This window comes from Brachypodium distachyon, chromosome 5, assembly GCF_000005505.3.
Source record: "Brachypodium distachyon strain Bd21 chromosome 5, Brachypodium_distachyon_v3.0, whole genome shotgun sequence".
NCBI classification, from domain to species: Eukaryota; Viridiplantae; Streptophyta; class Magnoliopsida; order Poales; family Poaceae; genus Brachypodium; species Brachypodium distachyon.
This window is the reverse complement of record NC_016135.3, coordinates 12,607,666-12,635,367: the sequence shown is the minus strand read 5'-3', so window position 1 is coordinate 12,635,367 and position 27,702 is coordinate 12,607,666. Positions and strand designations below refer to the sequence as shown.

Genomic DNA, 27,702 nt, shown 5'->3' with positions numbered 1-27,702 from the left:
AAATATCGACGTATCAACTTGTCCAAGTATACGACGACCTTCGATATAAGACCGGCGTACATGACCTACATACTATTCACACACTTGTGACATCGAGCATTGGCGTCCCTTACTCTTGTTGTTTTTAGAACAACAACACATGTAAACCGAATAAGCCCTCAAATATGCAAAATTCCTTTGAATCAAAGAAAACCTCTAGATGTTTGATTCACGAGAATAGGAAAAACACATAAATCTCAATATGTATGATCAAATTAAGTCAAACCATGAATAAAAATAAACTTCTAATAATTATTATGTCATTAAACACCATTATCACGTTTTTCTTGCAAGGGAATTCTAGAAAGAGGTCCAGGTGAATTGTAGACGTCATGTGGGTTTCTTCAACCTGACTAAAATAAAATTGTCCTGTGTTTTCCCATTCCATAAAATGAAAATTTTCAACTCCTTTGCTTTGCGTCCGCACTAAGCCGATCAAAAGTATAGATATTCTGTGTGCTAAAGTATAACATTTGTGCAGAGATTTTTTCCGAAAGAAGAAAATAGCCAGACAACTCCTGGTCTCGCTTTTAGCTTCGTTTTGGCCGGCTAGAATAACGTGGCTATACGTGCAGCATTTGAGGAATTATTCTTAATTTTCCCGTAATTCCGTCTAGCCTTTTTCCATTCTAGGAACATGGCAACATTCTTCGGAGTTAGCGTATGACCTGAGAAATGGCAAAGCACGCATGGCGCAGACAGACGCACAGCCTCCAATTAGGTGCGGTGTTGTCGTGTTGAGCGTGTCACTCAGACATTATATTCCTTTTCTCCTGGCCAGAATACCCAGACATTATATTCTGGAAGCTCCCCTAACGCATTGCTGTTTAACTAATCAAACTTTACTTTCCTTGGAGAGTTGTCAGCTTTCTTTTCCGTTTCTAGGATAACATCGTTGACATTACCAGCTTTCCTACGGAAATTTTACAATTAGCCGTAAATGTTGTTTTCAGATTTGTTTGGTTTTCCTTTGTTCATGGAAACTGTAAGCTGTGTTTGTTCATTTCAATTTCCCTCTATATCTCTCTAAAACAGAATCCATATAGATAAAAGAATTACCAATACTACAACACAGGCCATTGCACGAGTTATGATGAGTCATAAGAGTCATAATGGACATGAAGTTCCGAGTACTTCAAAAAATTCAGATAAGAATACAGCTACTAGCGCTCATTGACACCGTTGCTCAGGTAGCAGGTTCCAAACACAAGCCAGCTGCAGTTTCAGAGTGCAATACCAAAACTAGAGGCCTAGGTTGGCAAAGAACATGTGCTTGGTCAGGCTGGATGCACCATTTCTGGAAACAAAGGAGAACCCAACTAATGAAAAGCTACAAATTTGATGAGAGGCCACCTTATAATGTACTGGAAAGAGACCTAGCCCACAGTTCTATGTTCGCCAATTGGCTCCTGCAACAACCTCCGAATAGTCAAGAGAATAATTAAATCATCAATATTGGCAAGTCCATCTTAGTGCAATGCTGTTTGTAGTATGCTGCTTGCAACAGGTCTTTTTGGCTAAAGAGGAAAAGAAAATGCAGTGAGATCTATTCGAGAGTTCGAGAGGATTATTTTTGTAATCCACCATCACAGGAGGACAAAGTACGTTAGATTAGAGGCAACAAATGACTTGAGTTTCCATCATTTCACTGAAGATTTGGGTATAAGCTCAAAATATCCCCTTCCCTCGAGAAGGTACTTTCAGAATAACAGACATGATCATACATGCAACAAAAATCAGACAATTTGTGTTTCTACTGTTTCACTGACATTGTGGTGAGAAGCTCGAAATATCCCCTCGGAGGTTAGAAGCTGCTTTTGGAATAGTTGGAGCCCTAACAAACAAAGGCATGAGAGGGAATCTGATTACCATTCATTAAGTGCTGCTACCGTGCGTGCTCCCATAGCTCTGAAAACGATACAATTAGTCATGAGAAAGTAGCAGTAGCAGTAACATTCTGCACAAATGGTACTCCGTAGTATAATAATATTTTGACATGCAGCATTACTCTTTGTCAATCCGTTGCAACACACAGGTGTTGGATTAGTTTCTAAAAATATCATAAGAAGCTCGAAATATCCCCCATGAGCATATTGTAGTTTCGGCTTTCCTTATTGCACTGCACAAGATACATTTCCAAGAAAGAACTAACAAAGTGATCAGCTAAAACAAATTGGTCTTGAATAAGAACACAAGCATCTCCGAAAAGGGTAACCCTATCATTTGATCCCCTGCTGAGTTGCCTAGCTCCCCAGCCATCAAATCAGCATACCACCTTATCCTTCCTAGGTTGGCATGATTGATTTAAACTTAGTGGAATCCCAAAGTAAGATGGTACGGCACAGATAATCCACACATCAATGCTTAAATAATAAAAACGGTTGCATGAAAAGAGCAATTCCAATTGGCATAATTAGGCTGGGCGGCCGGGCAGCCATCTTTGACTTGTTATCAAGATTCACTGGTTATCACCGATAGTTGAACCTCACGAAATGAAATACACATGGGAAGGAACTTTTTTTGTTTAGCCAGACTGCTAGACCCTCGGCATCAATCAGATCGCTGTGTGGCCTTAGGTTTGTGTATGGAAGCAATAGGCAGCAAGCATACATGGCTGGTCCAGTATTCAGTTTCACAAACATACAAGTATTCGAGGTAAAAAACAAAATAACACCTGAGTTGCAAGGAAACTAAAATTCTGAAGGTAATCTAACATTCTGAGTGCCTTGCACCTAGCACACACAAAAGGGAACGTGGAACTGGAAAGAGTGACAATCAGATGTCAGGTTTTAAATAATTAGATAAGATCAGAATCCTCCAATTAATGTGTAATGCTTCGCTAAAACATGCAACCAATTATTCCATGCTATGAAATACTCCGCAAGTCATGTAGAAATGACATTACTGTTTATACATTTCAACAAACCAATGGCATGTAGATATGGCAAAGTAAACAATTCAAAAGAATAAGGGTAAGAGCTCAAGATGGGAGAGACCCAGAGAGCCGCCGCATTGGTTTTGGCCGTTTTCGTATGGAAGCATAGATTAGAAATCGAAGCCCAGAACCTGAGAGGAGCAGATTTATGAAAGCATTTCGAGACAAATATAGGCATCATTTTCGAAATAAACTCAGTTTCCGGGATAGAAATAAACTGCTTGCTTATATGCAGTATGGATGAAGTTTCAAGTGAAAAGAAAAACCGCATTTCAACAGGCATAAAGACATAGCTTTAGATTTAATGGAACTAGCGGCACTCATCATCATTATAATCACTAAAATAAATTTTCTGAAGGTCCCGGTCAACCAAAAAATCTGAAGGTAATTGAGCAAGTTTAGATACTTCTTTTTTTTTGCGAGAGCAAGCAATAGATACCACTCAACAAATGTAAGACTTGTTAAGTATCCTCCGTAAGGACCTGTTTGGGAGAATGGTATTGCTCAGTAAAGTTTCAGTATTTAGTTAAGCAATACCTCCTCCAAACAGCCAAGTTGAAACAGTCTTTAGGACTTGTACTACGGTACATTCGATTTACCTCATCCTGGGGCATTGTAGGCGCATACATGGCAAGGGGCTTTTCTTCTTTTACCAAATGTGTGGATTCTGTGCATTATTAACTGGAATAAGCTTCTCCCAAAAATCAGAAATCTCTAATGTCACTTTTCAGGTTTGAAACCTTTTTAAGATGTGTGCCTCAGTTTTATAATGCAAGTTTAGGCGAAAGTGAGATGGAATAATCAAACATGCATCACCAAGTGATAATCCAGCTTTTAACACTTCACCCTACTCATAGTTCTTTCAGCCCACGGCTCCTCACAGCTATAAATAGGAGCCCTTGCGCCACCTATTCTCAGCAACAACCATCTGGTTATAGTTCCTCACTCCTGAACACTATTTATATTGGGTTTCTACTAGCTACCAGTAGGCTGTAGATCGATATTTGTCATTGATCATCACCGCCTTTTCAGTTCAACCTAGCTAGCTTAGCCATGGCTAGGGCACTGGAACCTCTCGTCGTCGGAAAGGTGATTGGGGAGGTCATCGACAACTTCAACCCCACCATGAAGATGACGGCGACCTACAGCTCCAACAAGCAGGTGTTCAATGGCCACGAGTTCTTCCCGTCAGCAGTCGTGTCCAAGCCGCGCATTGAGGTTCAGGGCAGCGATATGCGATCTTTCTTCACGCTGGTTTGCACTTCATCTCCTCTCTGGCTGTCTCGTGGAGTACACAAATTAAGCTAGCCAGCTAGCTGTAGTGTCACACCCAGATGATAATTGAGTGTTGTTGCTCTTCAGGTCATGACGGATCCAGATGTACCAGGGCCTAGTGATCCGTACCTGAGGGAGCATCTCCACTGGTAATTACTAACCCATGCTAACTTAGTACTGGATCGGTCAAGAGTCCAAAGAATAAAAGAGATTAAGTTGTATATACAAGCCCCTTGCAACATGGAAATATCACACGAGCATCTATATATAGTCTGTCAAAAACAAACCAATTGCTCCGTCCAGGTGAGATACATGCATGCATAAGACCGAAGTTAAGTTTCCAGACATCAATAGTAGCTTTCTTGTGGACATAACACTTTTCAGTTTTTGTTCATATGATCAGCTATGCATATGTTGATCAGATTATGACTTCGTTTGCAGGATCGTCACTGATATTCCAGGCACCACTGATGATTCTTTTGGTAATTAAGTATTTTTCATGTATGACTTTGCTTTAGCTTTTGCAAGGTTCAGGCAGGTGCATCTATATATCATGGCATGCCGATTGGCTCCATCCTTAGTTTAACTGAATAAACACATGAATGCATGCAGGAAGGGAGGTGGTGAGCTACGAGAGCCCGAAGCCCAACATCGGCATCCACAGGTTCATCTTCGTGCTGTTCAAGCAGAAGCGCCGGCAGGCGGTGAGCACTCCCTCCTCCAGGGACTACTTCAACACTCGCCGCTTCGCCGCCGAGAACGAACTTGGGCTCCCAGTCGCCGCCGTCTACTTCAACGCGCAGCGGGAGACAGCTGCACGCCGCCGCTGATTACCAATATATTAATAATCACTAAACCCGTGCCTTCTTCTCTTGCATGCATATATGCAAGGCTATGGATCAACATATAGCTACTGTTAGCTACCCTATATCTCCATCAAATAAGAGTTTGCTTGTGGTGTCTTGTGTCTATGCTAGCTAGTCTTTCTTCTGTTCTGTTCATCAGTTCTTCAGTCAATATAGTTAGTAGCCGATCTGTGAGCTAGTGTATGTGTGCGTGCGTGCGTGCGTACGACGTACATCCAGCCACTAGTGTGAATTAACTCAGCTCCTGTTTATGGAGACGAAGGATAGATATGTATCCAAGAAGAAGTGTGCTGGCAAAATAGTTGGTGCTTGGAGGCCGATGCATGCATACTAGTGTTGACTGGGACTCTGGGAGCAGATTGATAGCTGAATAAGACCGTCGACGTGTCTGGTGGTGAAAGGAGGAGAAGGCAGTGGCCATGCATGGCCCTCTTCCCCTGGTACTGCCGGACAGCCACCTGTAAACGCCCTACTATTTTCTCATGTGTGTGCATGGATGCATGAGTGGCTGCTAGCTCACTGCAGCTTAGCTTGTAAGTGTACTAGCTTGTACCTGATACTTTTACCCTTTTCGCCTGCTTTCTAAGCTGTGACCATTATCTCTAGATATGCTCCTAGCTAGCTTTCCAGTGTGACAAGACATGCATTGCTATTTATATATGTGCCTCGGTTGTGCACAAATTAAATATGTTAGGTCTTGCCGAGTCTACAGTATGTTTTATAATGTTAATATGGCTGCTGATGAGAAGAGGCATCAGTTCTTTCGGCCCCTCTTTTCCCATCATTTGGGTGTCCCTTTTGGTTGATTTGGTAATATTAGATCATTAATTACCATATGCGCCTACAACGGATTAATGAAGTTCGTGTACTTTCTAGATATGCATAGCTTACACAAGAGAAAGTAATGTTAATTATATGAGCCAAAGTATCTAACATGTATACAACACGAAATTTACTGCCAGCTATGCTATTATGTAGAAGTATAACGCAATGCTATCACAGTCCACAAACAAGGACGAGAATTGTTGCACATAATATAGAATCAGTTTCAAATTAACTTCCAATGTATGAATCAATTATACAATGGGAATTGGAGTGGTTTGTAAATCTCCAATACATTATTACCAAAAGTTTAAATGTACTCACAAGTAAAATGTTTGTTGACAAGGGCATAGCTCTGCTTTCTCTGCTGATGAAGGGACTAACAGAAAGAGCGCCTCTGTCTACAGAATAGAAAAGCAGGTAAACCAAAATGATGAGTAATGTAATCCACGGTCTACACGTATATGCACCTGCTAAATATAGATTGCACGTACTGAAGAAATACTCTAGAAGTCGGAAGATGATTCATTCAGCCACCCACATTATGAAGCCTAACAGATCAATCATGAACATGGAGTGAGGGAGCGCAGGTGTTCTTTGATTATGTGCTAGCAGTGATGCAAATGGGTCAGCCCATTGGATCACCTCACTTAGTTAAATTGAACTTCCAGGTCAGTCCGTGGTCATTGACTCGCTGCTAGTGAATTATGTCAAGCAAATTAAGTAGGAAGACAATAGCCAATAGGTCGGTCCCAAACCAGTTGCAACTCAAGCTAGAGACCTTAGGACATAAATGAGGTAACTAGTTTAAGGAGTATAACTTGTCTTAATTGGCAATGACTGAAATCAATTCAAACTACTAACAGCTTCTGCAATTGACGCTTGCTTGAAATTTGCTGATGTGAAAGAAAGAGAAAGAGGAGAGCGAAGAGAACTGACTCTAAGCGAAGAGTCGACCTTTTTAACATTGTATGCCATTGCATTTAATCCTAATAAATCATCTAGTCAGTTTAAAGACACAATCCATTTTATGTGTTATTTTACCATTGACTTTAGGTGACATGAAGTTAATATTGACTCTACCATTGTGGATTCCCTAACTAAATGGACAGTATGTATAGGTATGAAAAGATACCAAAATTAATTACCCTGGAATCAAATTGCTCTTTAATTATGGAACTCGATGCAAAATCGACCAACATCCTTCTCCTTTGTTGGATACATGACGGCATATATCCTTAATTTCGGGCCATCATCCTAATCATCACAATATAAGTATAAACAAGCATGCACACAAAGAACAACGAACTGGAGGAAAAAATCTCAAGTACCTTTTCTCGTTCATGACCTTTCATTTTTTTTACCAGAGGTTATACCTATTAAAGAAAGACATCACATTGCTGAATATCATTGACATTAAATTCTAACTGTAGATGAGTGGGCTATAGTTTAAGCATAGGATGAACATTGCACGAAGTGACATACTGGACTAAAATAATAATGGCATAGCTACCTACAAAGTTTCTTAAATAAATTTTCAACGGCTTGACCATCAGCCTCGTATCCTCCAACTATCTTAAGCAACTGGAACGTCTTCAGCTCACAATCATATATCCAGATGAACAACTGAGCACAGAAGTCGTTGACCCAAGAGCCAGTCCTATATTAAGAAATGAATTTACTACTCCCTCCGACCCATATTACTTGCCCAAATATGGATATATCTATGTTTAAAAAGCGTCTAGATACATGTAATATTTCGACAAGTAATTCCGGCCGGAGGGAGTACCATTACCCTCTCATATTCATTGGGTATTGCTACGACGTTTTCACTTGTAGTGAATTCTTCAGTTGCTTCATTAGGATTTTTGCATGCTCAACTTCTCTTTTTCCAAATTAACTGGTCTTTTGCAGAACTTTTGAACTCCTTAAGTGTGATCACCTTATATGATGCAGATTTAAGTAAAATATGAAGTGGAAGCAATTACTTTCTTCTTAGACAATTCTGACCAAAACACACACTTGAAAGGGGTATTACCCACGCACGGCAGCCAGAATCTTTCTGCACCTAGCTAACCTGATACAAAACTAACTGAACAGGTAATTCCCCACAATTACCGAAAATAAACATGGATGTAGTCCTCACGAGCTACAAACCTTAAAAAATTATGCTTATATTCATGAACTTTTGAAGAGAGAGAAAAAAAGACAAGACCTCCATCATGAAAAGTAAGTTTTGAACCGACTCTCTATGAACTGAGTCTTGTATTTTTATTTTTTTAGATCAACAACACTCGGCTTCCTCATCCCTGATGCAACCAAATCTGTGGCTTTACCACAAACTTCAATATAAATACAAAATAGAGCTAACAAAAAAAATAAGTTACGCGAATAATTGGCACTCACAGGCTCACCGACTTGTTACAGTTCGGCCAAGTTGTTCTCGAACTTTCATATCAGCTTGTTACAATTATCGTCTCCCAACCATGTTCCTGGAAGTACACATATCACAGGTTTGGAACATGCAAACAGCACTGGTAGTACTCCAATAAACTAACATTAACAAACAAGAAGGACAAGTAGACAGATCTGACAGAGAAAAGGATGGGAGATGAGGGCACTCACAGTACTGATACGTCTTGGCAACAAACAGGATATTATTCAGTCTCCTAGGTAGCCTCGCTGTGTTGACATTGAGAATTTAACCCCCACTCACACACAGCCCATAGAAACAACAGTCATGCTCGCCCAGAGCCCATCGGAATCCTTTCCCATATTCCTCCCGCGAATTGACACGATTGCACGAAAGAAGCAATAACCGTACTCACAATTATACATGACCTGACTTTACATTGCAAAGCCACACCAGAACTGTGCATTCGCCAGAGAAGCTATATCAGCTTAAAAGGTGTTTAGATTTTCAGTCTCTGAATCATTGCATCACAAGTGCCATTCAGTGTAACTATGAGCATTGAGCATTTTCTATGTATAGATATTATTTGCGTCCCAGCAAAATCTGTCACTTCTCAAACCCATGCGACACACAGATACCAGTCCATTGAACCTAGCATGTGCATCATTACTCACAACTCTTCTACTGACAAATCTTGTACCATGATTGACAAGCAAAACACTTTGACACCCGTGTACCTTTGTCAGAAATACTATCTTGGTATCGCCAGTTCGAATTTCAGATGGGCTGTGAATCTCGCATGGGTACACCACATAATTGATTCTGCTCACAATGGTGATCAGTACTGGAAGTTCAGTTAGTGGATTTTCTTTCTTGAAAGGAGTTCAGGAACTCAGGGAGATAGTAATAAGTGAGACCTGTTTTACTAGACCATGATATAAAAGTTTTGGTCCCTGAAATCTCAAAACGACAGCCTATGTAAATACAAGCTGGTATGTGCATATATATTTACAATAGTGGCCTCTGAAAGTTGTTCTAGCAAAGAAGATACATGATAATGTTGTCAAGGATTGTAACTCACCTGGATGAGTTAGTACATCTTATAATAATCCTCAATCCTAGTACTTTAGTAGAGCATATTCAATAAGCATTACATGAAAAAGGAACACAAGGATTGCAAGTAACGGTGTCCAGTCTGATGGAGCAAGTTTAAAGGTAATCAAAGAAATCCTGCTTTCAAGATATGAACACTTGATCAGAATGTAGCTTCACCACATACTCTCCCCAAAGGAGTGGGAATATTCAGTATACACCCATGTTTACTGAAGTAGTGACCATGTCCATCAGTAATCGCATATTATTTATTATGTGAGCATAAATGTTCTTAGAAGATCAATTTCTGACAGAGATGAGTGATCCTGTTGGTAAAAAAAGCAATGCTTCAGTTATATCACTTTCTAGACTAGAACAGCCCTAGCAACGTAATTTTTTATTCACATCCATTCAAAGAAACATACATTTGCTATTCACTGCTCTATTAGCTGTGTGAGTTGAGTGTTTACATAAAGGACAGATGTGGTACAAATTGCTACACAAATTTGAAACATGTTATTAGTTATGATTCTGTTTACTAGAAAAAAAAATCATTCTGGAACTACTTTGCATTGGTAAATGGTTGATTCACATTGGTTCCACCAATTTACACAAACTGATTGAACTGATCCACGAATATATGAACATATCAGAATAAGTCCAGATGAAAAAAAAGGTTGAACTGTAGCTGAAAAATACCTTGTTAACGTGTCAAACTACCCAAGGAATGGCCAGCAATCCAGATTCCAAACAGCACCTCGAAGCTGCAGAACCACAGCAGCAACCAAACATGGACAGTGTTTCCATACGACAGCAATGAACGGATTCTGTTAAATAAAATTACTAGAGGCGAGTATATGGAAAGATAGACAACAAAGGCTGAACACTAGTTACAAGCCCTGAACCATTGGGGGCGACTAAGAATTTAACTTGCAGGTCAAATTTACATGACAGATATGCATCAATGCAGATACTTCCCCGGCTTGGGAGTACCTTCTTTCAGATTACTAGCTTTGTGCCCGTGCTTTGCTACGGAATCATCAAGAAAAGAAAATTTATAACTGAAGAAAAGTACATGATAGTCAGCTTATGAACCAATGTAAGCCTGATGATAGGTTTTATTGAATTCGAACTCTGAACCCAAACTCATGAAGATTGAAGAGGAAATGCAGCAGCAGAGACTATGTAAGGGAAGATTATGACTTGAAGTTTTAACTCGTTGGTTTGTACAATCTACTTGTCAAGAGTGACAAAAGAAAGATTAGGAAAAGTGAATTGACGACCACTAACTCCAAACTTTATAAGTAGGAAAGAAAATAGTTTACTACAATAGTTTCAAGCAGACAACTGATCCAATGATCTAATGTACGCCTTAACTACATGTTATTCAGATCAAATTCATCGTTAGCAGTAAACCTAGCCGCAACTACAACTGCATACCCAAAAAAATGGCGGTTTCCTTTCTCCAGCGTACCCTTCTCAATGAACTCACTGGCCTGTTTGCTACCGTATACCGAAGCCATACCAAATCAATCGAACAGAAAGCGGCAACGAGCTTCTTCACGCGGAGGATAACGGAGGAGCCACAGTGAGGCTCGTCGGGAATCGGAAAATTTGGGGCGGCGCGACAGGATGGAGCGGAGGATTCCGAGCTTCCTCCAGGCGACTAACCAGCAAAGGAGGCGGTGGAGGTAGCGGTGGTGAGCTAGGGTGCATATCCGGCGGCGAGGTCCATCGCCCGTCGCGGCGGAGCACCCAACAAACGGTGGGAAATTCCCAATGCCGGTGTCATACGAGTTTTGCTCGGTTACCAGGCCGGGTAAGGCCGAAGAAAGCCCAGTTGTAGCGTTTCGTCCGGCACATTTTTCGAAAGCCCACTAATTCTACGGCCTGTCTCAAAGTCTGCTCCGTCAGGGCGGCGAAGCCAGAGATGCTGTTCGTGTCAAAAAAAAAGAAAAGAAAAAGAGAGGCAGAGATGCTCTTCGGCGACGGCCCCTTCTTGTCGGCCAGCCCCCGCCGGCGAACCACGCTCGCCGACCTGGTAAGCTCCCCGCGACGAATCTCTCACCCTAGTTTTTTTTTCCAAATTACCATACGCGATTAGTGGTAGGCCCGTGAGGGTTCCGGATGCCGCCGTGCTGAATGATTGATTCTGCAGAGAAATCGGAGGAGATTATGCCCCCTTTTGCGCTTGTTCCATTGATGAAGTTGTGCTTCCTGCTTGGATCAGAGCGATCATTATGTTTTTGGTGTGTAGGGGGAAGCGATAGATGGGATTGTTCAAACAATTTAATCATGTGTTCTCGTACCGTTGCCATCAATACAGATTTCCGTGTCTACTGAGTACTTGGCTGCTTGTGTTGTGTGCCCCAGGATGGTCCCAGGATGAGTTGAGCGAGCCTTGCATTGCATGTGCTGACTTCTAAATCGGTCGGCTTGATTCGGGTTAGAAACTTAGAATTGTGGCCACATGGTGGATGCTATGGTTTCCTGTACTAGAGAATCTATGCTACCTGATAGTTAAATCTAGTGAAGATTTTCTTTTCCATCTGCTCTCCCCTTGCGCAAAGTTCAATGAAAACAGCTGAATAAATGTAACTTTAGACCTGCCAAGTGCCAAGTTATTCAAAACAGTTTCCACCCTGGTATTTCTTCCTTCTGGTGTGCAGGTTGTGTGTGCGTTTATAGTTTTAACAAGATGCTAATTTAAGGGTGCTGGCGAATTCCCCTTGAAAGAAGCCGATAAATTAGGATGTCCCATCATGAGGATGGTATTTTATTTTAGCTTGTGAACAATGTAAACCACCTAATTGTTGGGTATAGTTTGATGGTAACTGATTATGCAACTAGTAGTCGTTGTATTGCTCCTTCTACTGTAAATCTGGTAGCATGCGGTAGTATTGTAGCTTGTAATACACGTATACAGAAATTATAATACGTTCTTTCCTAAAATTGTGGGTTCCTCTGGTTGGCATACATGCTGTCGTTGGCAATTTACACTAGGTCTACCATATCAGGGTTATGCATACATGACTGTCATCTAGGAACGCAAAATATAGTATATGCCCAATAAGAGCAAGGTTTGGATACAATCTTCCAGGCTTCCAGCAGATGGTATCAGGTTATGTTAGAGAATAGAAGCAAGACGATGTTAAAGACCGAAGTTTCCATTGTGACTTAAGGGCCTTGTGCTGTACCTTTTCCCTTTCTTTGCCTTAGAGACAGAAGTTTCTCCATTGTGCCTTAACTATTCTATGTTCATCAAAATATATACTCTTGGAGCCTCTCCTACAGTTTCAGTAAAAAAAAATTGGTTTCCAAGATAAATATGTTACTCTCTGTAATTGCCAACTTGCATTTGTTGTGTATAGTGATACCAGACTATTTACCGTAACATCTACAAGAAAGATAATTTACTAATCTACATGTTCTGTGTTAGGAACTTGGGATGCATATGATATAAGGGATACATGATTCATAACTGGCATTGTTTCACAATGATATTGTACAATTGTACTCATTTCTACTTGTCCTTGTTCATGCCGTGCATCTATTGACAGCTTGACATCCAAAACAATCATTCATAGTGAATACTGAATAGCAAGTATTTTACAGAATGGGCAGATGCCAGGTTGCATACAGATTTTTGTTTGGCTTCTTCTGTAGGCTACCCAGATCAGATGGTCCCTAACTGAACTCTTAAATATGCTCATGTGGTATTTTTGGGGGGGAAATGGCCCGTGGAAGCTGGAGGTCCTGCACAGACGTAGTACACATGCATGTCATCTTTTGTGAAAGCAAAGATTTTGTGAGCTAAAGGGTGAAACTCCAGGCAGGCTCAGACTGACATCAGCAACCGACCTTGTAAACACCAGAGGCATATAGATCCTTCTTTCTCTATACTTGTATGACTTACTTACAGATTCTGTACTGGTCTATGTCGCATAACAAGTTCTTGCAAGTCCAGAGCCTTCCCTGTGGACTGTGGTACTATAATATCGACAGTTGGGAGGAGGGTCAGGCAGTCAGCTATGTGTTTGGTGGTACAACTGTTCAAGGAAACAGCTCGGCAAGATGGTATATGTGATCGAGGAAGAGTCGGTATATGTCTTCTGTCAAATAGCTCCTGGATTCTTGGATATGTGGGACAAACCATGGCCATGACTCATGTGCTTCTTGCATGTGCAGCACAGGATTTATTTATTTTTTGTATTTCTAAACGAGTCAGCACAGGCATGTTGATATTGTGTACACCTCACACGCTCATACTATGTTTTTTCCTCGTTTAAGTCGTAGAACATGGTGGCAAAAGGGGGTTTCGATTAGGCAATCATAAGAAGTATCATATTTTCTCTCTTTTGACTGAAAGTATCATACTTTCTCTTAGTGTTATGCTTTCGTGAATGTTATATGCTTGTTTCACGTACTGATTCTTACCGGATCGAGTGGTATATTTATCGCCAAATCAATAAGTTGATCCTTTTTTCTCTAGATGAAAAAGGTGGTCCTTTTTTAGTAGTGCCAATGCATTTTCCTTTTAATGTTGTCAAATTGTTTAATGATGATGCTCAGATGGCCAGCCTACTATATGTTAATTGTTTGAAACACTTGAATGAATTCGTTGTGTTTCTCACATGCTAGATATTCTTGTGCTCATTGGCCAGTCACAGGAGATTACATGTCTTTTGGTCATTGCCAGAGTTATATAAATGATGACTGAAGTGGTGGTGACTGTTCACTTTCACCTTGACTCCGAATGCTGGATGTAAGGACAAGTAAGCTGTAATTTTGGAGGTCAGTGTATTTTCTGTGTAAACTGTTGCGCTGGGTGTGATCGATCTTTACTGATATTTTAAGAGGCATCTCAAAAATAACTTAAGTGATTTTACCCTTATGAGTAAAACAGACAATTCTTACCTTGTGCGGAACATCATGCTATAATTTCAATAGTTTAAGAGGCATCTAAAAAATTACTTAAGTGATTTTACCCTTATGAAATTTCATGCATGAATGAAGTGCTCAGTACTGTTACATTTCATTGATTGTGGTTGCTTTACTTGAAAATTGAAATTGATTCATTCCAAAATAAAGAGAAGTCAGAATTCAAGGTAGCATCGTGCATTAGACTGGCACATTGTCATCAAACGAGCAGTAAATGACATTTCCCATGACTGGAAAAGCAAGAGCTGCTCCAACACCACTGCCATGTACTACTAGCACACATTGACCCAACCATGTCTATATACTCCTAGTTGATCTATCTATCCATTCAGAAGGACCCTACTACATAACAGTAGAGGTGCAGTTCCATGGCTAAAACGAAGCAAACATTCTTAACATTCAAAGCTAGAACCTTAATGGTTACAGACTCTATTTCATGACAGTACCACGGAGAACATATCCAGTAGCACCTAACTGGTGGGAGCACTGGATATGTTCTCCAGTACCGAGCAACTGAAATCAGTTTGCGGCCGCCTTCTTGGTCTTCTCATGGCCAGCAGTGTGTGCCGGTGGAGCTGTGTTGAGGTCAGGGAGGGGTGCGCGGACGCCAGGGGCAGTGTTTCCATTGCCGCTGGCCTTGTTCGCCGCCGTCTTGGCAAGCCGCTGCTTGAGCTCGGTGAGCAGGGCCTGGTTCTCCTGGTTCAGCAGCTGCGCCTTCTTGCGCAGCCGCTCGTTCTCCTTGAGGATGTAGCAGTTCTGCATGTACAGCTTGGCGTTCAGCCTGTCCATTGATCCTGCCTGCCACCAACAAGCAACAGAGTAACCAAATTAGCGGCCGTGGCATCCTCTGTGGGACCCCTGTTTCAGACATTCCGTTACAGACTACTCTTTTTCTGTTATGTTGCATGCCTAAGTCACGCGACTCATGTTAACGTGTGCTGCCATGACTGCAGAAAAAGAAGACAATGGAAGCTGGGCACAGTGAAGTGTATCGTGCTCGTGATCCAGTAAAAAATATCCAGGACGCCCAGGGGATGTCCCTGCTGTTCCAACATCCTCAGAGGTAAGAAGAACAATCTGTGTTATGCACGCTCTAAGTGTAAGGGACACAAAAATACTGGCAGCATATATAGACTGTAGCAATGCCACCCCTGAAGCTTCTGTTATAGAAATAAAGAAATTAAGGCGAGGCTTGCTCATTCTAAGCACATCATTACAGTTATTACACCCATGTTAACTTTCTATTGAAACTGCTAATAGAATATACTCCTAGCTAGTACTCCTACTAGCAACTTGCGAAGATGTCAAGACTCAAGACATAAACAAATCAACTAATCAAGGGTGTTGGAGGCAGCAGACATGCAACTAATAAAGTTATAAAGTGGAGTACTAGTAGAAACGAACAAAAAGGGATTCAAGCACACACCAAGAGCTTGATTGTGCATGCATGCATACAAGAGTGCATGGTGTCTGGAAAAGAAAGCGATTAGACTGGGAGCATCACCTTCCTGGTAGCCGGATGCTGAATGCTGCCGACCGCTGGCGGTGCTGAGAGGAGATGAAATGAAGCCTTTGAGATTGCTGTGGGGCAAGGAAGAGAGGCAAAATGGGGGAGATGAGCAAGAGTCTCCTTTGTATGCGCAATGTGGTGAAGCGCCTGTGCTTGCTCGTAGTGGTCGGGCTTATTTATAGGCGCCACAAGAAGCTCCTCATTTCATACTCTTCTTCTTCCCTCCTTTTCTTCCCAGTATAAAAGTATAAAAGACGGCCGGGCAGTCTCGCTGACACGCGGGGCAGCCAGCCGGCGCGCCGTGGTCCAGGTGCCAGCGTTCGTTCGCACGTACGAAGGAGGGGAGACTCTCATGAGGCCTTTGAACGGGAGGGGCAGAGGGGTATCATGCATGGTCGAAAGGAGACGATCCGAGCCATGATGCGCGCGGCAAGGCTTAAATGGTGGCTAATGATGAGGTTGGGTTGCCCGGGGGGGCTGCCCTCACGTGATGGTTGGCCGCATTTCTATTTTCTTTCTTTCTACTCCATGACCATGTCGTCACGTGTTCAAATGTGCTCTTGCACTTGCACAAAAAGGATTACGAGTTTTCGCCGGGCATTTGGTGGGATTGCACCGCTTCTCGTGAAAATCGTTTTTGCTATTGAAAAGTTGCATGTTTTTTAAGTTATAGATCAGTCGACGTGTTTAACCGTTGGATCTTAATCTGATCCAACGATGGCACGTGGGAGAAAGAGAGCACCTAAATCTTGCTCCAAGAGGTCTGGTCCGCAAACTTAGACTAAGGTTTTTCTTAAAAAGTCAGACACACGAGATATAACCACACCCTACGAAGATTATTGACAATTCGACGTTTCCGAGCAAGCTGGTCCCTGTTTCTTAACTACCAAGCAGGAGCACATATATATTCTGAGATGAGAATTATTGTATGAGCAAAGGAGTTTTAATAAAATCATACTTGGAGGACCATGCATGATAAGATAGCCAAGACAGCTATTAGCTCTCCTTGGCTGCCAATTGAGGCAACGTGCATGGCCGGCCGGCTTCCAATCGGTCAGCACCGTACTGCATTCTTTCGTACTACTGCTTTTACACTGGACAGGTCAGTAATTTTGTGCTGGTACAGCTCTAGAGGTTTTTATTAGGTGGCCAAACAGAAATGGTGATCAGCGAGAGGAAGTGTGGAAGAGCGAGAGAGAAGGTACGGTACGACGAAGAGAACGAGGGAGAGGCTTCAAATGATGATGATGATGGGCCTCGGCCGGCCCAAGATTCGTAATGATGGCTCGTTTTCTCCGGGTCCTCGCTCATCATCACGCTCACACACCACCACCCCCTGTTCCTCTTCCTCCTTTTGTTTTCATCTCCTCTCTTCTTTTTCTTACCAGGGGATTATTATTACGACTTTACTGCACCCCGCGGATGCCCATCCTTCAGTACCACCCTCAGGTGATCATGAGCCCCTCTTCTCCCAATTGAATGCATCACAATTATGCCACACGCCTCAAAGTATAATAGTAATTTACAGCATGCAACTCTTCCTTGTTTGCCCCTTTCCTCTCTGGCCCATCTCACCTCTTGCCTTTTGCAAAGCCTCTTGTTGAATGTGATTGTTACAAGGAACAGAATCTCCGAAGCAAAAGGCATATGGTAGGCTGGTACTAGCAGAGATGGTCTCTAGGGAGGCAGAAAGGAATGGGAGAAAAGGAAAAGGAGATAATGACGCTGCTAGCCAGCCTGGACTCTCGTGGCTGTATAGATGGGAGCAATTTCCTTGATGAGTTAATACTCTCCCTAGACACAAGCTTGGCTGATTATGCACAAGCAAACATGCTTGGATTACAGGGATCCCTGATGCGGATTTAAAAAAAAAGTCCTCTCATACTAGGGATAATAATAGTACTGATCGAGCTTCACTGCAGCAATGCTAATCCTAGACGACACGTACTGCCGGTGTATTGATTTCCTGTGACATTGAGGTAGTGTAGTTCGTTGTAAACCTGTATGGTAAACCCTTTCAAACTTCCATCAGATGCATGTTCCTCTGGTCTCGCTTGCTTTTACAGTTTTGCGTGGTGGTGCTGCACATGGAGACAGGCGATTAAGATTCCGGGGCGAGTACAAGCGTACAAACCATGATCACCGATTAAAAGCATAGCCATCATTTTTATTTTGGAATTCTCATAGCCATCATTTGGATTCCCCGTTCTTGTGCTCATGCTAGCTGCCATCCACTTTTTTTATTCACCACTCGAAAGCTTTCCTCCGATCCGCCCGATGTGCCGATGATCGCACGTACAAGTACTACAACACACTTGATCATGATCAAGAAAAATGTAAAGGCATCCTTACTCCATTTGGCTAACGATGGCTTTATCTGTTTGGTTTTTTTTTCTTCCGCTGCATTCTTTAGAGAACAGATTGTAAGCAGAAACAAGGCAAGTTTCACAGGGAAATCCAGTGTGGATATGCATGCTCATGCATACCTGCTGTATGTAATGTTAGAGGTAACGGTTGAAGCTGGCCGTTGCCGAAACCACTTGTGCTTTGCGTCCAAGCTCGTGAGTCGTAATCGATCCATGTCTCCATCCATTGGAAGAACGCCCGGCCCAATGCACATCTATTGCGTAAAATTTATTGTTTCAGAACCATAACCGAAGCTACATGTACACATATTCAATTCGATGTTGACGAAACTTCCTGAGCAAACATATAAATGCATGTACCCATGTCTTCTCGAGTGGGGAGTAAAAAAGCTGTGGCAGAGGAAAGAAGCTGTTGGCCTGAAGCAGATCGATCAGGTCAAATAATTACCTGCATGGTTTCTAGAAAGACATGATGGAAAGGGGGGCAGATCGATGTACTAATCAAGTACACGGGCAGATCAGCTAGCGAGGCAGAGGAGGACAGAAAGGTAGAGATCGCATGAGCATGACGGAATACTACGACTACTTGTCTTTCTTGGCAGAGAGAAAAAGAAAAAAAAATGAAAGGCAGCGGGAGAACGCGGGGCCTCTCTAATTAGGAGGAGCGGGACCGGCCTGGCGGTCGGTCAATGTCGCGCGTCGATTTGATCGCTGCATGGAAAACTCTTCCCATTTAGTCGCAGGCAGCGGAAATCCAACACGTTTGCCGTGTCAGGCGAATGGATCGAGCACGGGCTTAACCAACGATTTATTTACACGCCGCTCGGCAGTTCCCTCGATCACGTGGTGAAAGCAAATTACTGCAACACGGAGGTAGCTTAGCTATCCAGTAGGTGGTAGTAGTAGGATCCGTGTAGCGTGGCATGATGATGGCTGGTCTACCGCGGCACTCGATAGAGGTCTGGGATGATCTTGGCATGGCTACATCCCGACTCGATCGCTGCATGCCTTCAAGAATCTACTCGCACCGAGTGGCAGAGCACGGCAGTACTCGCTGTTTATTCGGCCAGACCCAGCCAATGTGAGCAATAGTAGGATGCTGGATGCAATCCATGGCGCTGCAATGCATTGAAGCGTAGTATGTATACTATGATAGCCAGCCCCACCCTGTTCGAGTCAAACAATGGCCAGCCGGCCGCATCGATCAATCCCTCCCCGACCCCCAATCGGCCAATCCCACATCATGGCATCAGACTAGCAGAGCCAGAGAGCGCCGTGGAGCTAGGCTAGGGGCATCTCGATGGATCGGCACGGTACGTACGTTTCCCATCGATCGTTTTTTGCCGTGGTGCAGGACCCCCTGCGCTAGCTGCATTTGTTGTTCGTGCGCGCGCCCCGTCGATCAATTGATGGTCTTGCAGCTGGGGGCCGGGGACGGAGGAAATGGCATGCCAATGCCATGTACTACCAGTATTGCTTCCACTGTTCACTTGTACACACGCATGCATGTCAGCCGAACTCATGCTCTGCTGCTGTGCTGCGGGCCGGTCGCCGGCCTCTTGCGGTGTGTCCTCGATTGGCCTGACACGGCTTTGGTCGGCCCTGTGTGTGGGCATGGCATCCAAACAGTGGCCTATGAGTAATATAGCCAGGGCGAGGAAATCATGCGTGCGTGTCGGATGTGTGACATAAGCTGGCTAGTCTGCCTTCATGCGCATCGAGTACGGGTGCGAAAGAGTAGGAATGCCCGAATCTACCTTGGCTCGGTATGTTCTGCCGGATCCGGACGGACGCCGGGTCAGGTCCGACTGACCGGACCGTTTTGTGTTCATGCACCAGCGCCCACCAGCTCGTTTGCATACCTTATACGGCCGAAAACATGAACACGTATATTGGCGTACCTTGTAGTACATCCGAAAAGATCAAACATGCATATTTCTTGAGAACAAATGTCTGATTTTTTTTTAAAAAAAAGTAGCCACGTGTTCCATCAAAGAACAAAGGCGCGCACACGCGGGAACCACACAAGACACGAAGGAAAATAATGTGTCAAGATTTGTACAGATGAATCTCAAATAAGAAAACGTACAAAATGATTTTGGAGACCTTTGCACCTAGTCAAACAGTCCCCCGCCACCGATCTCCCCCGACGCCATGGCGTTGTTGAAGAAGGGAACAATGCAGCCGACATTCTGAGATCTGGAGGAGCACCATCGCAAAAATCACTGTTTTTTGAAATGATGAAATGGACCGACACACGCAACGAGACCGAATCTTGCATGGTAGCACGTTGGTCATCCCCATGTCCACCAAATTCCGAGGTCGCCGCACAAGAGGAGACACGAAACAACAACCACCACAAACTGAACTCACCGAAATTAATTAGAGACCGCCGAGACGACCACCTGCTTTCCGACATAGCTGATTGGAGCGCTGACGAGGTGGGGAAAGAACAGGGACAAATCATTTCGACGCGCCGTCGTCTTCACCACCAATACAACGCCTCTAGGAAAACCTAAACCTACCCTATCTACAGGCCGAACTAGGAGCATCGGTGTCTCACCCGTCGTCGAAGTGACAGACGGGGGCCCGAGATGGTCCCAGTGGTTCACCGCACGCGTACGCACAAGGGAACTGAACAAACAACAACAATGGAATAATTAATTTTTAAAAGTTGTTTTCAAAAAGTGAAGTCGGAATCTCTAAATCATTCCTCCGCAACTTTATATATTTTCATGTCTCAAATCAAGAAAACCAAAATTGTATGAGCATGACTAACCAATGCACGAGTCGATCATTCTAAATATGAATGCACTATGGCTGAGGACAAACCTCACGGTGAGTTGTCAAACTTTTCCTTCGCGAACAAACTGTCAGAATACCAATCTAACTGTGAGAACAACCAACTTCATGAAATAGACCTGGCACAAAAGATCAGAAATCCGAGGGATAGAATTTGGAGGTACTACGTGAGCATATACATGTACTCCGTACTTAACGTTAGTACTATGTTGCATATAGTGCGGAGGTAAAACCTCATCTTCGACAGAAAAAAAAACATGAGCTCAAAACTTGGAAAGCTCTTCACGTCGTGCGTCAAATAGCACATGCATGCACGGGGTAGCTAGCTGGATATCAGCTGGTCCTTAATTTGAAGCTCTGCCTTGCAGTACAGCCACCGGCCATCGGCCCATGCATGGCGCATCTGATGAAAAAGAAGCCAAAATTATTGGATATACTTTGGGTGGGGAATTAATTCGGAGACCCTGCTCTGTCGCAGCCCGGGCAGGTCGCAAACGCCCCGGATGATGGCACGGTTGAACAATTGCGCAGGGAACGTGCAGGGGAGCAGATCTGCTGCTGATTAATTAGGCTGCTTTGCTTCTTCTCGCGGTCGATCGATCGACGCCAGGAGCCTGGGACGAGTAGGACGGACGAACGCAGGGGACAAAACAAAATAAAAGGAGTTGGGAACGTGGCCACAACGAAGCGGGGGTGGGCGCCGCACGATCTCCGTCGGACGGCCCGGATCCCTGACAGGGTACGGACAAGGCGTGCTATATATTTTCGTCGCAGCAAGTATCCGAAGACGGAAAGGGAGAGAAGGAAAGAAAAGGGTTACACCAGATCAGCGGAAGCGATGTGAGAAGTTCAACAATGAAAAAAGGTGTTATGATGATGGAGAGATTCCGATGGGCAGATGGACAGGAAAAAAGGGGGCAAATGTGACTTGTGAGCCATGACTGTGCATCAAGACTCAAAACGCCAGCGATCTGATCCTATCTGATCTAGCTCCGAGTCCAACCCGACGGAACAGAGGAAGCTCCGAACCGCAAGCAGGCGTTCCTTTGATTTCGCAAGGACCGAAGAAAAACATGGTATTCGTTCGATCATAAATTGTTGTCGTTGTTTTAGTTTAAATTGTTGTTGTCGAAGAAATTGCGTATTAAATTTATCTTTGGTAACATTAGGAATCCATTTGGTTTGAAAGAACGAAGAAAAAGAAAAACACAGGAACCACGTGATCTCAGTTTTAACGGACAAATGTAGAATATTTACAGTCCATCTGGCCCATTTATTTGGATTTCTTTGTATGAAGAAAATAAGACTACAAAGTTCAGTGACATAATAACATTAGAACTTCTCTAAAAAAATAATATTAGAACTTTATTTTACATGTGGTTTGATTTAATTTGATGATGTTGGAGTAGTAAGATTTATGGGTTGTCCTATACCTGTGAATCAAACAACTAAACCTATGAAATTCTGGTGTTTTCCAATCATATATTCTGCACATGCATTTCTATCATATCCATGTGTTGTTTTTTTCTATTCCCGTGTTTTCATAAACCCGCAAATCAAAAGAATCCCTAGATGCCAAATGAAAGCAAGCACCAGAGCATTTTTCATGCTAGGGACAAACTTTTATTGCCAAATATGGTGCCGAAAAGGATTCAAAACAAGTTATACATCAGTTACAAGAGAGCGGAGGCAAGGTAATTTAAAGACCAAATAAATCTTTACATATCAATTAATTAAGGCACACCATCCAAACCACAAACCAAATCACCGAGGGTTGTAAGCGTTGTAGTACCTACTTGAACCCAGAGAGGATTCTCACTTTTAGTAAACATCATTATGTTTTTTCAACCGAATTTCTCCCATGGACTCCTTCGAAATCTTCCATGTTGTCAAGATGAACAATCATACCCATCACTTCTACTCAATCCACTAGTCTACCATCTCTTCATCCAGTAGTCGTTTAACCATGCACAACTTGATTACAAACTTGGTGAGACTAAACACATTTGATTGCCATCTTCAATGCAGGTTCAGTAGTGTTTGTGGATACGGGCATATAATAGTCATTTTAATGCTCTTTGGTTGGTGCTTATTGGTCGATACTTGCCGAACAAGAGGCAACACTCTTGTGCTGAGTATTTAAAAAATGGGGTCACCTTAATTAGGTGTATAGTAACGAGGGACATTTGATGTACCCAAGAATCAATAAATACTTGCAATTGAAACAACAAGAAAAGAGGAAGTGTGCTAATTAGACTTTTGCATAATAGTTTATCAAGAAAACGTTGCTACATGTGGTGGAATTTTGGATATTTTGGCCTATTTCCAACATGAGTGGCACATTGAGAACACCAAGTCACGCAGTTAACTTCACCCAAACTATTCAACAATAAAGTTCCACATTTGAACACTAACTTTAACTCTTTCCTTTCGGGGCTTCAATGTCATCCAGAAGCAACCTTGACTTCCAAACCATATGTTTTACCCAAACTATTCAACAATAAAGTTTCACATTTGAACATGAACTTTAAACATATGTTTTACTCTAATTGGATGACATATCTCTATTATGTCATGCTAGTTATGAATCCTCTAACAAACGAGAATGTGAAAGATTTTTTCTAAGGAGGGGCCCCAGGTGGCTTTACAAGCTAGGAGAGGCAGCTGCTAGTAGAGAGCATCCTCTGACAAGCAGAAAAGTGAAAGATTTTTTTTAAGAGTCTCCAATGGCTTTACAAGGAGAGACAGATGTTAGAACATAGAGAGAGAGACGAGTAGGAGGAGGTGGAGGAGGAGGAGGAAGAGAAGACGACGTAAGGAATGATTTACTGGCACTCCTCATAATTGTTCGTCGCCCTATGCTACCTCATCTCAACCTCCGTTGAGGCGCTCGGATCTCACTGCCATTGGAGATCTTATGGTGGAGCTTGAAAGGGGAGTTTTCTTAGAGACGACATGCAAGCTTTCGGAAGATGGTGCTCAATGGTGAATGGATCCATGCTCATTATCAAATCTTTTTCACCGGGGCTCTGGCGAGCCGGATTTGTTCCCAGTGGAGGCAGTGATGGCTTGCACCTCAAGTATATGCTAGTGAAATTTGGATTTTTGATGTTGTGGAAGTTGTTTTGACATGCTACAAGGTTGTTTGTCGTGGAGGCATGAGCAAGGTGTTGCAATTTCTCTTGTTGCGAAGCATTACGTATATGCTCCAAATGTGTTCTTTGATGTTGTATGCGTTTTTTGTGCATGTTGTGTGCGTTGTTTTGTTTTATGTTGCATGAGTTGCAAGTCATTTTTTTGTATGGACATGTTTTGACTCCAGATAATTCTCGCTAGGTTTTTTTTCCAAACACTGAAAGAAATTATTGCACACCGAATTTTTTTGCGGTAAATATCAAATGTTCTAGCATCAGGGCTTAAAATCTTTCTTTTTTAAATCACCTATAGGCTTGAGGGATTGAGTTTAGACCTGGCCATGGGTTATTCCCAGGTCCACTTGACTTCGATGCGACTACTTATGATGGGTCTTTTTTTTTGAGCGTCTGATTGGTGAAATTACCACCGATCGCGAAGCCCATAAACTAACAGTCAGCAGCGATAGATGTCAAAAGAAAAAAAACAGCCAGTAGCAAAATGTTTTTTTTAGGGAAACCGGCAGCAATATTTAGGTTTGCCATATTAAAAACTCAAGAAGCCCATGATATCTATGCACATATCGCCTTGGAGGCCTAACAGGCCCCAAAGTCAACATTTGTAAGCCCACATCTCCCTCCCGGTCGGCTGCATCGCGGTTCTGCGCAGAGCCGCAGACGGCCCTGCACGGCCACGAGACGCAGACGCTTGAAGCGAGGGAGAGGTGTGGCCGTGTGGGTGGATCGCGAGGAGAAGTCCCCGCCAAGCAAAGGTGTGTGCCGTGGATGATTCAGCGCCACCGCTCTGCGCAACAATGCTTCAAGCGATCGAAAAGCCTGAACAAACCCGTACGTTCCCGTTCCTTGACGCCATCGACGCCGCGCGCGCTGCCACAGTGCTGCCATTGATGTCCCAACCCCACTGGCCGCCCGCCGTTGTCAATGCCACCCCCCACACTAGCTCGTTATATGGTCCAGGTATAGAACCTGAACGATGCGGCCAAAGAAGATGACGGCACGTTTCACACTTGTCCTGGTCCTCGGCACGCTGGTGGCCTGCCTCTCTACCGCCGCCGAGTATGTCCGGCCTCCGCCGGGCCGGGTCATCCTCACAGCGCACAACAAACCTGCCTCTCACCCACAGCAGGTATATACGCGTATCGATCAGACCGCAGCACCGATCGGTCGATCAATGGCTAGCCGACGGGAAACAGATGATGATCGGCATCTGTGTGTACGTACTGTCAGGTGCACGTATCCCTTGTCGGGGCGAACCATATGAGGGTATCATGGATCACGGACGCCAAGCACGGGCAGACCGTGGTGGAGTACGGCAGGGCCTCCCGGAACTACACGGCATCGGCCACCGGCGACCACACCTCCTACACCTACTTCCTCTACACCTCCGGCAAGATCCACCACGTCACCATCGGGCCGCTCGATCCCGGCACGGTGTACTACTACCGGTGCGGCATGGCCGGCGACGAGTTCTCCCTCAAGACCCCGCCCGCCGCTCTCCCCATCGAGCTCGCCCTCGCAGGTATAGCACCAACGAAACTTCGAAATTCACAGCCAATTTCAGGGTTGATTAACGGTTTTGATGATTGCAGGGGACCTTGGGCAGACCGAATGGACGGCGTCAACGCTGGCGCACGTGAGCAAGACGGACTACGACGTGCTGCTTGTCCCCGGCGACCTGTCGTACGCCGACACGCAGCAGCCGCTGTGGGACACGTTCGGGCGGTTCGTGGAGAAGCACGCGAGCCGGCGGCCGTGGATGGTCACCGAGGGGAACCACGAGGTGGAATCCGCGGCCACGGCGCTCCCTGGCTCGCCGAGCCCGTTCGTCGCGTACAACACGCGGTGGCGGATGCCGTACGAGGAGAGCGGCTCGCCGTCGGGGCTCTACTACTCCTTCGACGCGGCCGGCGGCGCCGTCCACGTCGTCATGCTGGGCTCCTACGCGGGCTTCAATTCGACCTCGGACCAGCACGCGTGGCTGGCGCGCGACCTCGCGGCCGTCGACCGGCGCGCCACACCGTGGCTCGTCGTGCTGCTGCACGCCCCGTGGTACAACACCAACGCGGCGCATGCCGGGGAGGGCGAGGCCATGAGGAAGGCCATGGAGCGCCTGCTCTACGACGCCCGCGTCGACGTCGTCTTCGCCGGCCATGTCCACGCCTACGAACGATTCGTGAGTTGCTAATTTGCTTGCTTCGAATTTTGACACGAACGCACACGCGCGTTTTGATATGTTGACATGTTGTTGCAGACGAGAGTGCACAACAACGAGGCGAACCCGTGTGGGCCGGTGTACATCACCATCGGCGATGGCGGCAACAGGGAAGGCCTTGCATTTGAGTAAGTAATGTCGATCACAAGGTCTTTTAACTACCATGCGAGAGCTTCACGTTTCCCCGTTTGCTTAATTGGTTCCGTTATCGGTGGTAGTTTTCAGAAGAACCACAAGCTGGCGCGGCTGTCGATGATGAGGGAGGCGAGCTTCGGGCACGGTCGGCTGAGCGTGGTGAATGCCACCTCGGCGCGTTGGGCCTGGCATCGTAATGACGACGCTGACTCCACTGTCCGCGACGAGCTCTGGCTCGAGAGCCTGGCCGCCAACGGCGCGTGCCAAAGGGGCAACCACGCCGCTGATTCCTGGAGCGATGAGTTGTAATTGTAGACTGTCGCGTTACGGGCCTTCAACTTTAGGAGCACGGGTGCACGTACCTGTAGGACCGACGTATTGTACGTTGCCGATTTGCAAAGGGACCGGCGTCTTCCCCGGGAAAAAGAAATGGAAATCTAACAAGGAAGCAGAGATCTTTTGCCTGTCAGGTGTCTTTTTAAAACATACGACCATATTCTCTTTCCCCTCCATTTCCCAAGATAAATTAACCAGTTTTTCTTCTTGTTCTTCACATGTTTTTAAAACGATGTTTCATGCTTGAACTTGACACCCAATTTATTGTCTGCGTCTGAGGGTCTTGTGCTTTTGCATACGATTTTCCTATATCTAAATTGTCCGATTTTTAGTCAGAGATAAGTTGATTCATCAACCGTTGGATATGATTTGTACTTTAAGATTCGAAACGGGTGATAAAAAAGAAAGGCAAAATGAGATCCAGATAGTAATTCAACGGCTTCGATTTTTCAACTTAGATTTAAACTTTTTTCTTAAAAATCAGGCAATTAGATATAGCCACGCTCTTATTAATATGATTTAATTAGCGACTATCTACACTATGGTGCCATGCAAATGTTAATCAGATTTCCATGGTGCCTCTCTTTTCCCCGAAAAGTAATACCTCGATATCGTTGTATGCACATGGTCACAATCTTAACATTAGAGATGCCAGTCACGGACGTGCCAGTCACGAGGTCGAATGCACCAGCTTACCCAAAAAAAAATTCTACTACACCCAACCAAGTGTATCATCAATTCGAGAAGATAATGCTGCGGAGCAGCTACAAGTTCTTAAACTTTCTACCACGAATCTATTGTTGTGA

The 27,702-nt window shown here is 44.1% G+C and overlaps 3 protein-coding genes and 2 long non-coding RNA genes across 12 annotated transcripts; 3 read left to right on the top strand and 2 right to left on the bottom strand.

The window, feature by feature from the left end:
* Window positions 1-1,128: 1,128 nt before the first annotated feature.
* On the bottom strand, window positions 1,129-11,241 carry LOC104585328. Of its 7 annotated transcripts, XR_002961201.1 has the most exons (10): window positions 10,883-11,241; window positions 10,142-10,206; window positions 9,432-9,768; window positions 8,563-9,303; window positions 8,344-8,429; window positions 7,269-7,313; window positions 7,086-7,194; window positions 6,432-6,488; window positions 6,262-6,338; window positions 1,129-3,105 (listed from the first exon to the last, which is right to left on the bottom strand). It is a non-coding gene; the product is annotated as an uncharacterized LOC104585328 (long non-coding RNA). The 7 variants fall into 7 exon arrangements; XR_002961200.1 differs by having other exon boundaries at window positions 1,131-1,947; window positions 2,048-2,158; window positions 6,262-7,194; window positions 10,883-11,024; XR_002961202.1 differs by having other exon boundaries at window positions 1,131-2,158; window positions 6,432-7,194; window positions 10,883-11,024.
* LOC100835593 (CEN-like protein 2) lies at window positions 3,824-5,884 on the top strand. Its single transcript, XM_003579647.4, has 4 exons — window positions 3,824-4,228; window positions 4,337-4,398; window positions 4,691-4,731; window positions 4,862-5,884. The coding sequence occupies exons 1-4, from the start codon at window positions 4,028-4,030 to the stop codon at window positions 5,077-5,079; spliced, it is 522 nt and encodes a 173-aa protein (XP_003579695.1). The 5' UTR covers window positions 3,824-4,027; the 3' UTR covers window positions 5,080-5,884.
* Window positions 11,242-11,348: 107 nt separating the features above from the next.
* Window positions 11,349-17,933, top strand: LOC112269358. Of its 2 annotated transcripts, XR_002961196.1 has the most exons (4): window positions 11,349-11,483; window positions 14,084-14,236; window positions 15,337-17,192; window positions 17,282-17,933. It is a non-coding gene; the product is annotated as an uncharacterized LOC112269358 (long non-coding RNA). The 2 variants fall into 2 exon arrangements; XR_002961197.1 differs by lacking the exon at window positions 17,282-17,933 and having other exon boundaries at window positions 11,358-11,483; window positions 14,107-14,236; window positions 15,337-15,645.
* LOC100822193 (protein LITTLE ZIPPER 4) lies at window positions 14,577-16,023 on the bottom strand. The gene is made up of 2 exons (XM_003581148.4): window positions 15,888-16,023; window positions 14,577-15,181 (listed from the first exon to the last, which is right to left on the bottom strand). The coding sequence occupies exon 2, from the start codon at window positions 15,170-15,172 to the stop codon at window positions 14,903-14,905; it is 270 nt and encodes an 89-aa protein (XP_003581196.1). The 5' UTR covers window positions 15,173-15,181; window positions 15,888-16,023; the 3' UTR covers window positions 14,577-14,902.
* Window positions 17,934-25,063: 7,130 nt separating the features above from the next.
* Window positions 25,064-27,098, top strand: LOC100821571 (purple acid phosphatase 22). The gene is made up of 5 exons (XM_003581146.4): window positions 25,064-25,339; window positions 25,441-25,732; window positions 25,803-26,386; window positions 26,465-26,553; window positions 26,644-27,098. The coding sequence occupies exons 1-5, from the start codon at window positions 25,187-25,189 to the stop codon at window positions 26,867-26,869; spliced, it is 1,344 nt and encodes a 447-aa protein (XP_003581194.1). The 5' UTR covers window positions 25,064-25,186; the 3' UTR covers window positions 26,870-27,098.
* The last annotated feature ends 604 nt before the right edge of the window (window positions 27,099-27,702 follow it).

Bases quoted from the DNA above. Each gene is read 5' to 3' on its own strand.
- LOC100822193 (XM_003581148.4), bottom strand. From the start codon at position 15,172: ATGGACAGGCTGAACGCCAAGCTGTACATGCAGAACTGCTACATCCTC.
- LOC100821571 (XM_003581146.4), top strand. From the start codon at position 25,187: ATGCGGCCAAAGAAGATGACGGCACGTTTCACACTTGTCCTGGTCCTC. The intron at 25,733-25,802 runs GTATAGCACCAA...TGATGATTGCAG, and splicing joins CATCGAGCTCGCCCTCGCAG to GGGACCTTGGGCAGACCGAA. The intron at 26,387-26,464 runs GTGAGTTGCTAA...ATGTTGTTGCAG, and splicing joins TCCACGCCTACGAACGATTC to ACGAGAGTGCACAACAACGA.
- LOC100835593 (XM_003579647.4), top strand. From the start codon at position 4,028: ATGGCTAGGGCACTGGAACCTCTCGTCGTCGGAAAGGTGATTGGGGAG. The intron at 4,399-4,690 runs GTAATTACTAAC...CTTCGTTTGCAG, and splicing joins CTGAGGGAGCATCTCCACTG to GATCGTCACTGATATTCCAG. The intron at 4,732-4,861 runs GTAATTAAGTAT...GAATGCATGCAG, and splicing joins CACCACTGATGATTCTTTTG to GAAGGGAGGTGGTGAGCTAC.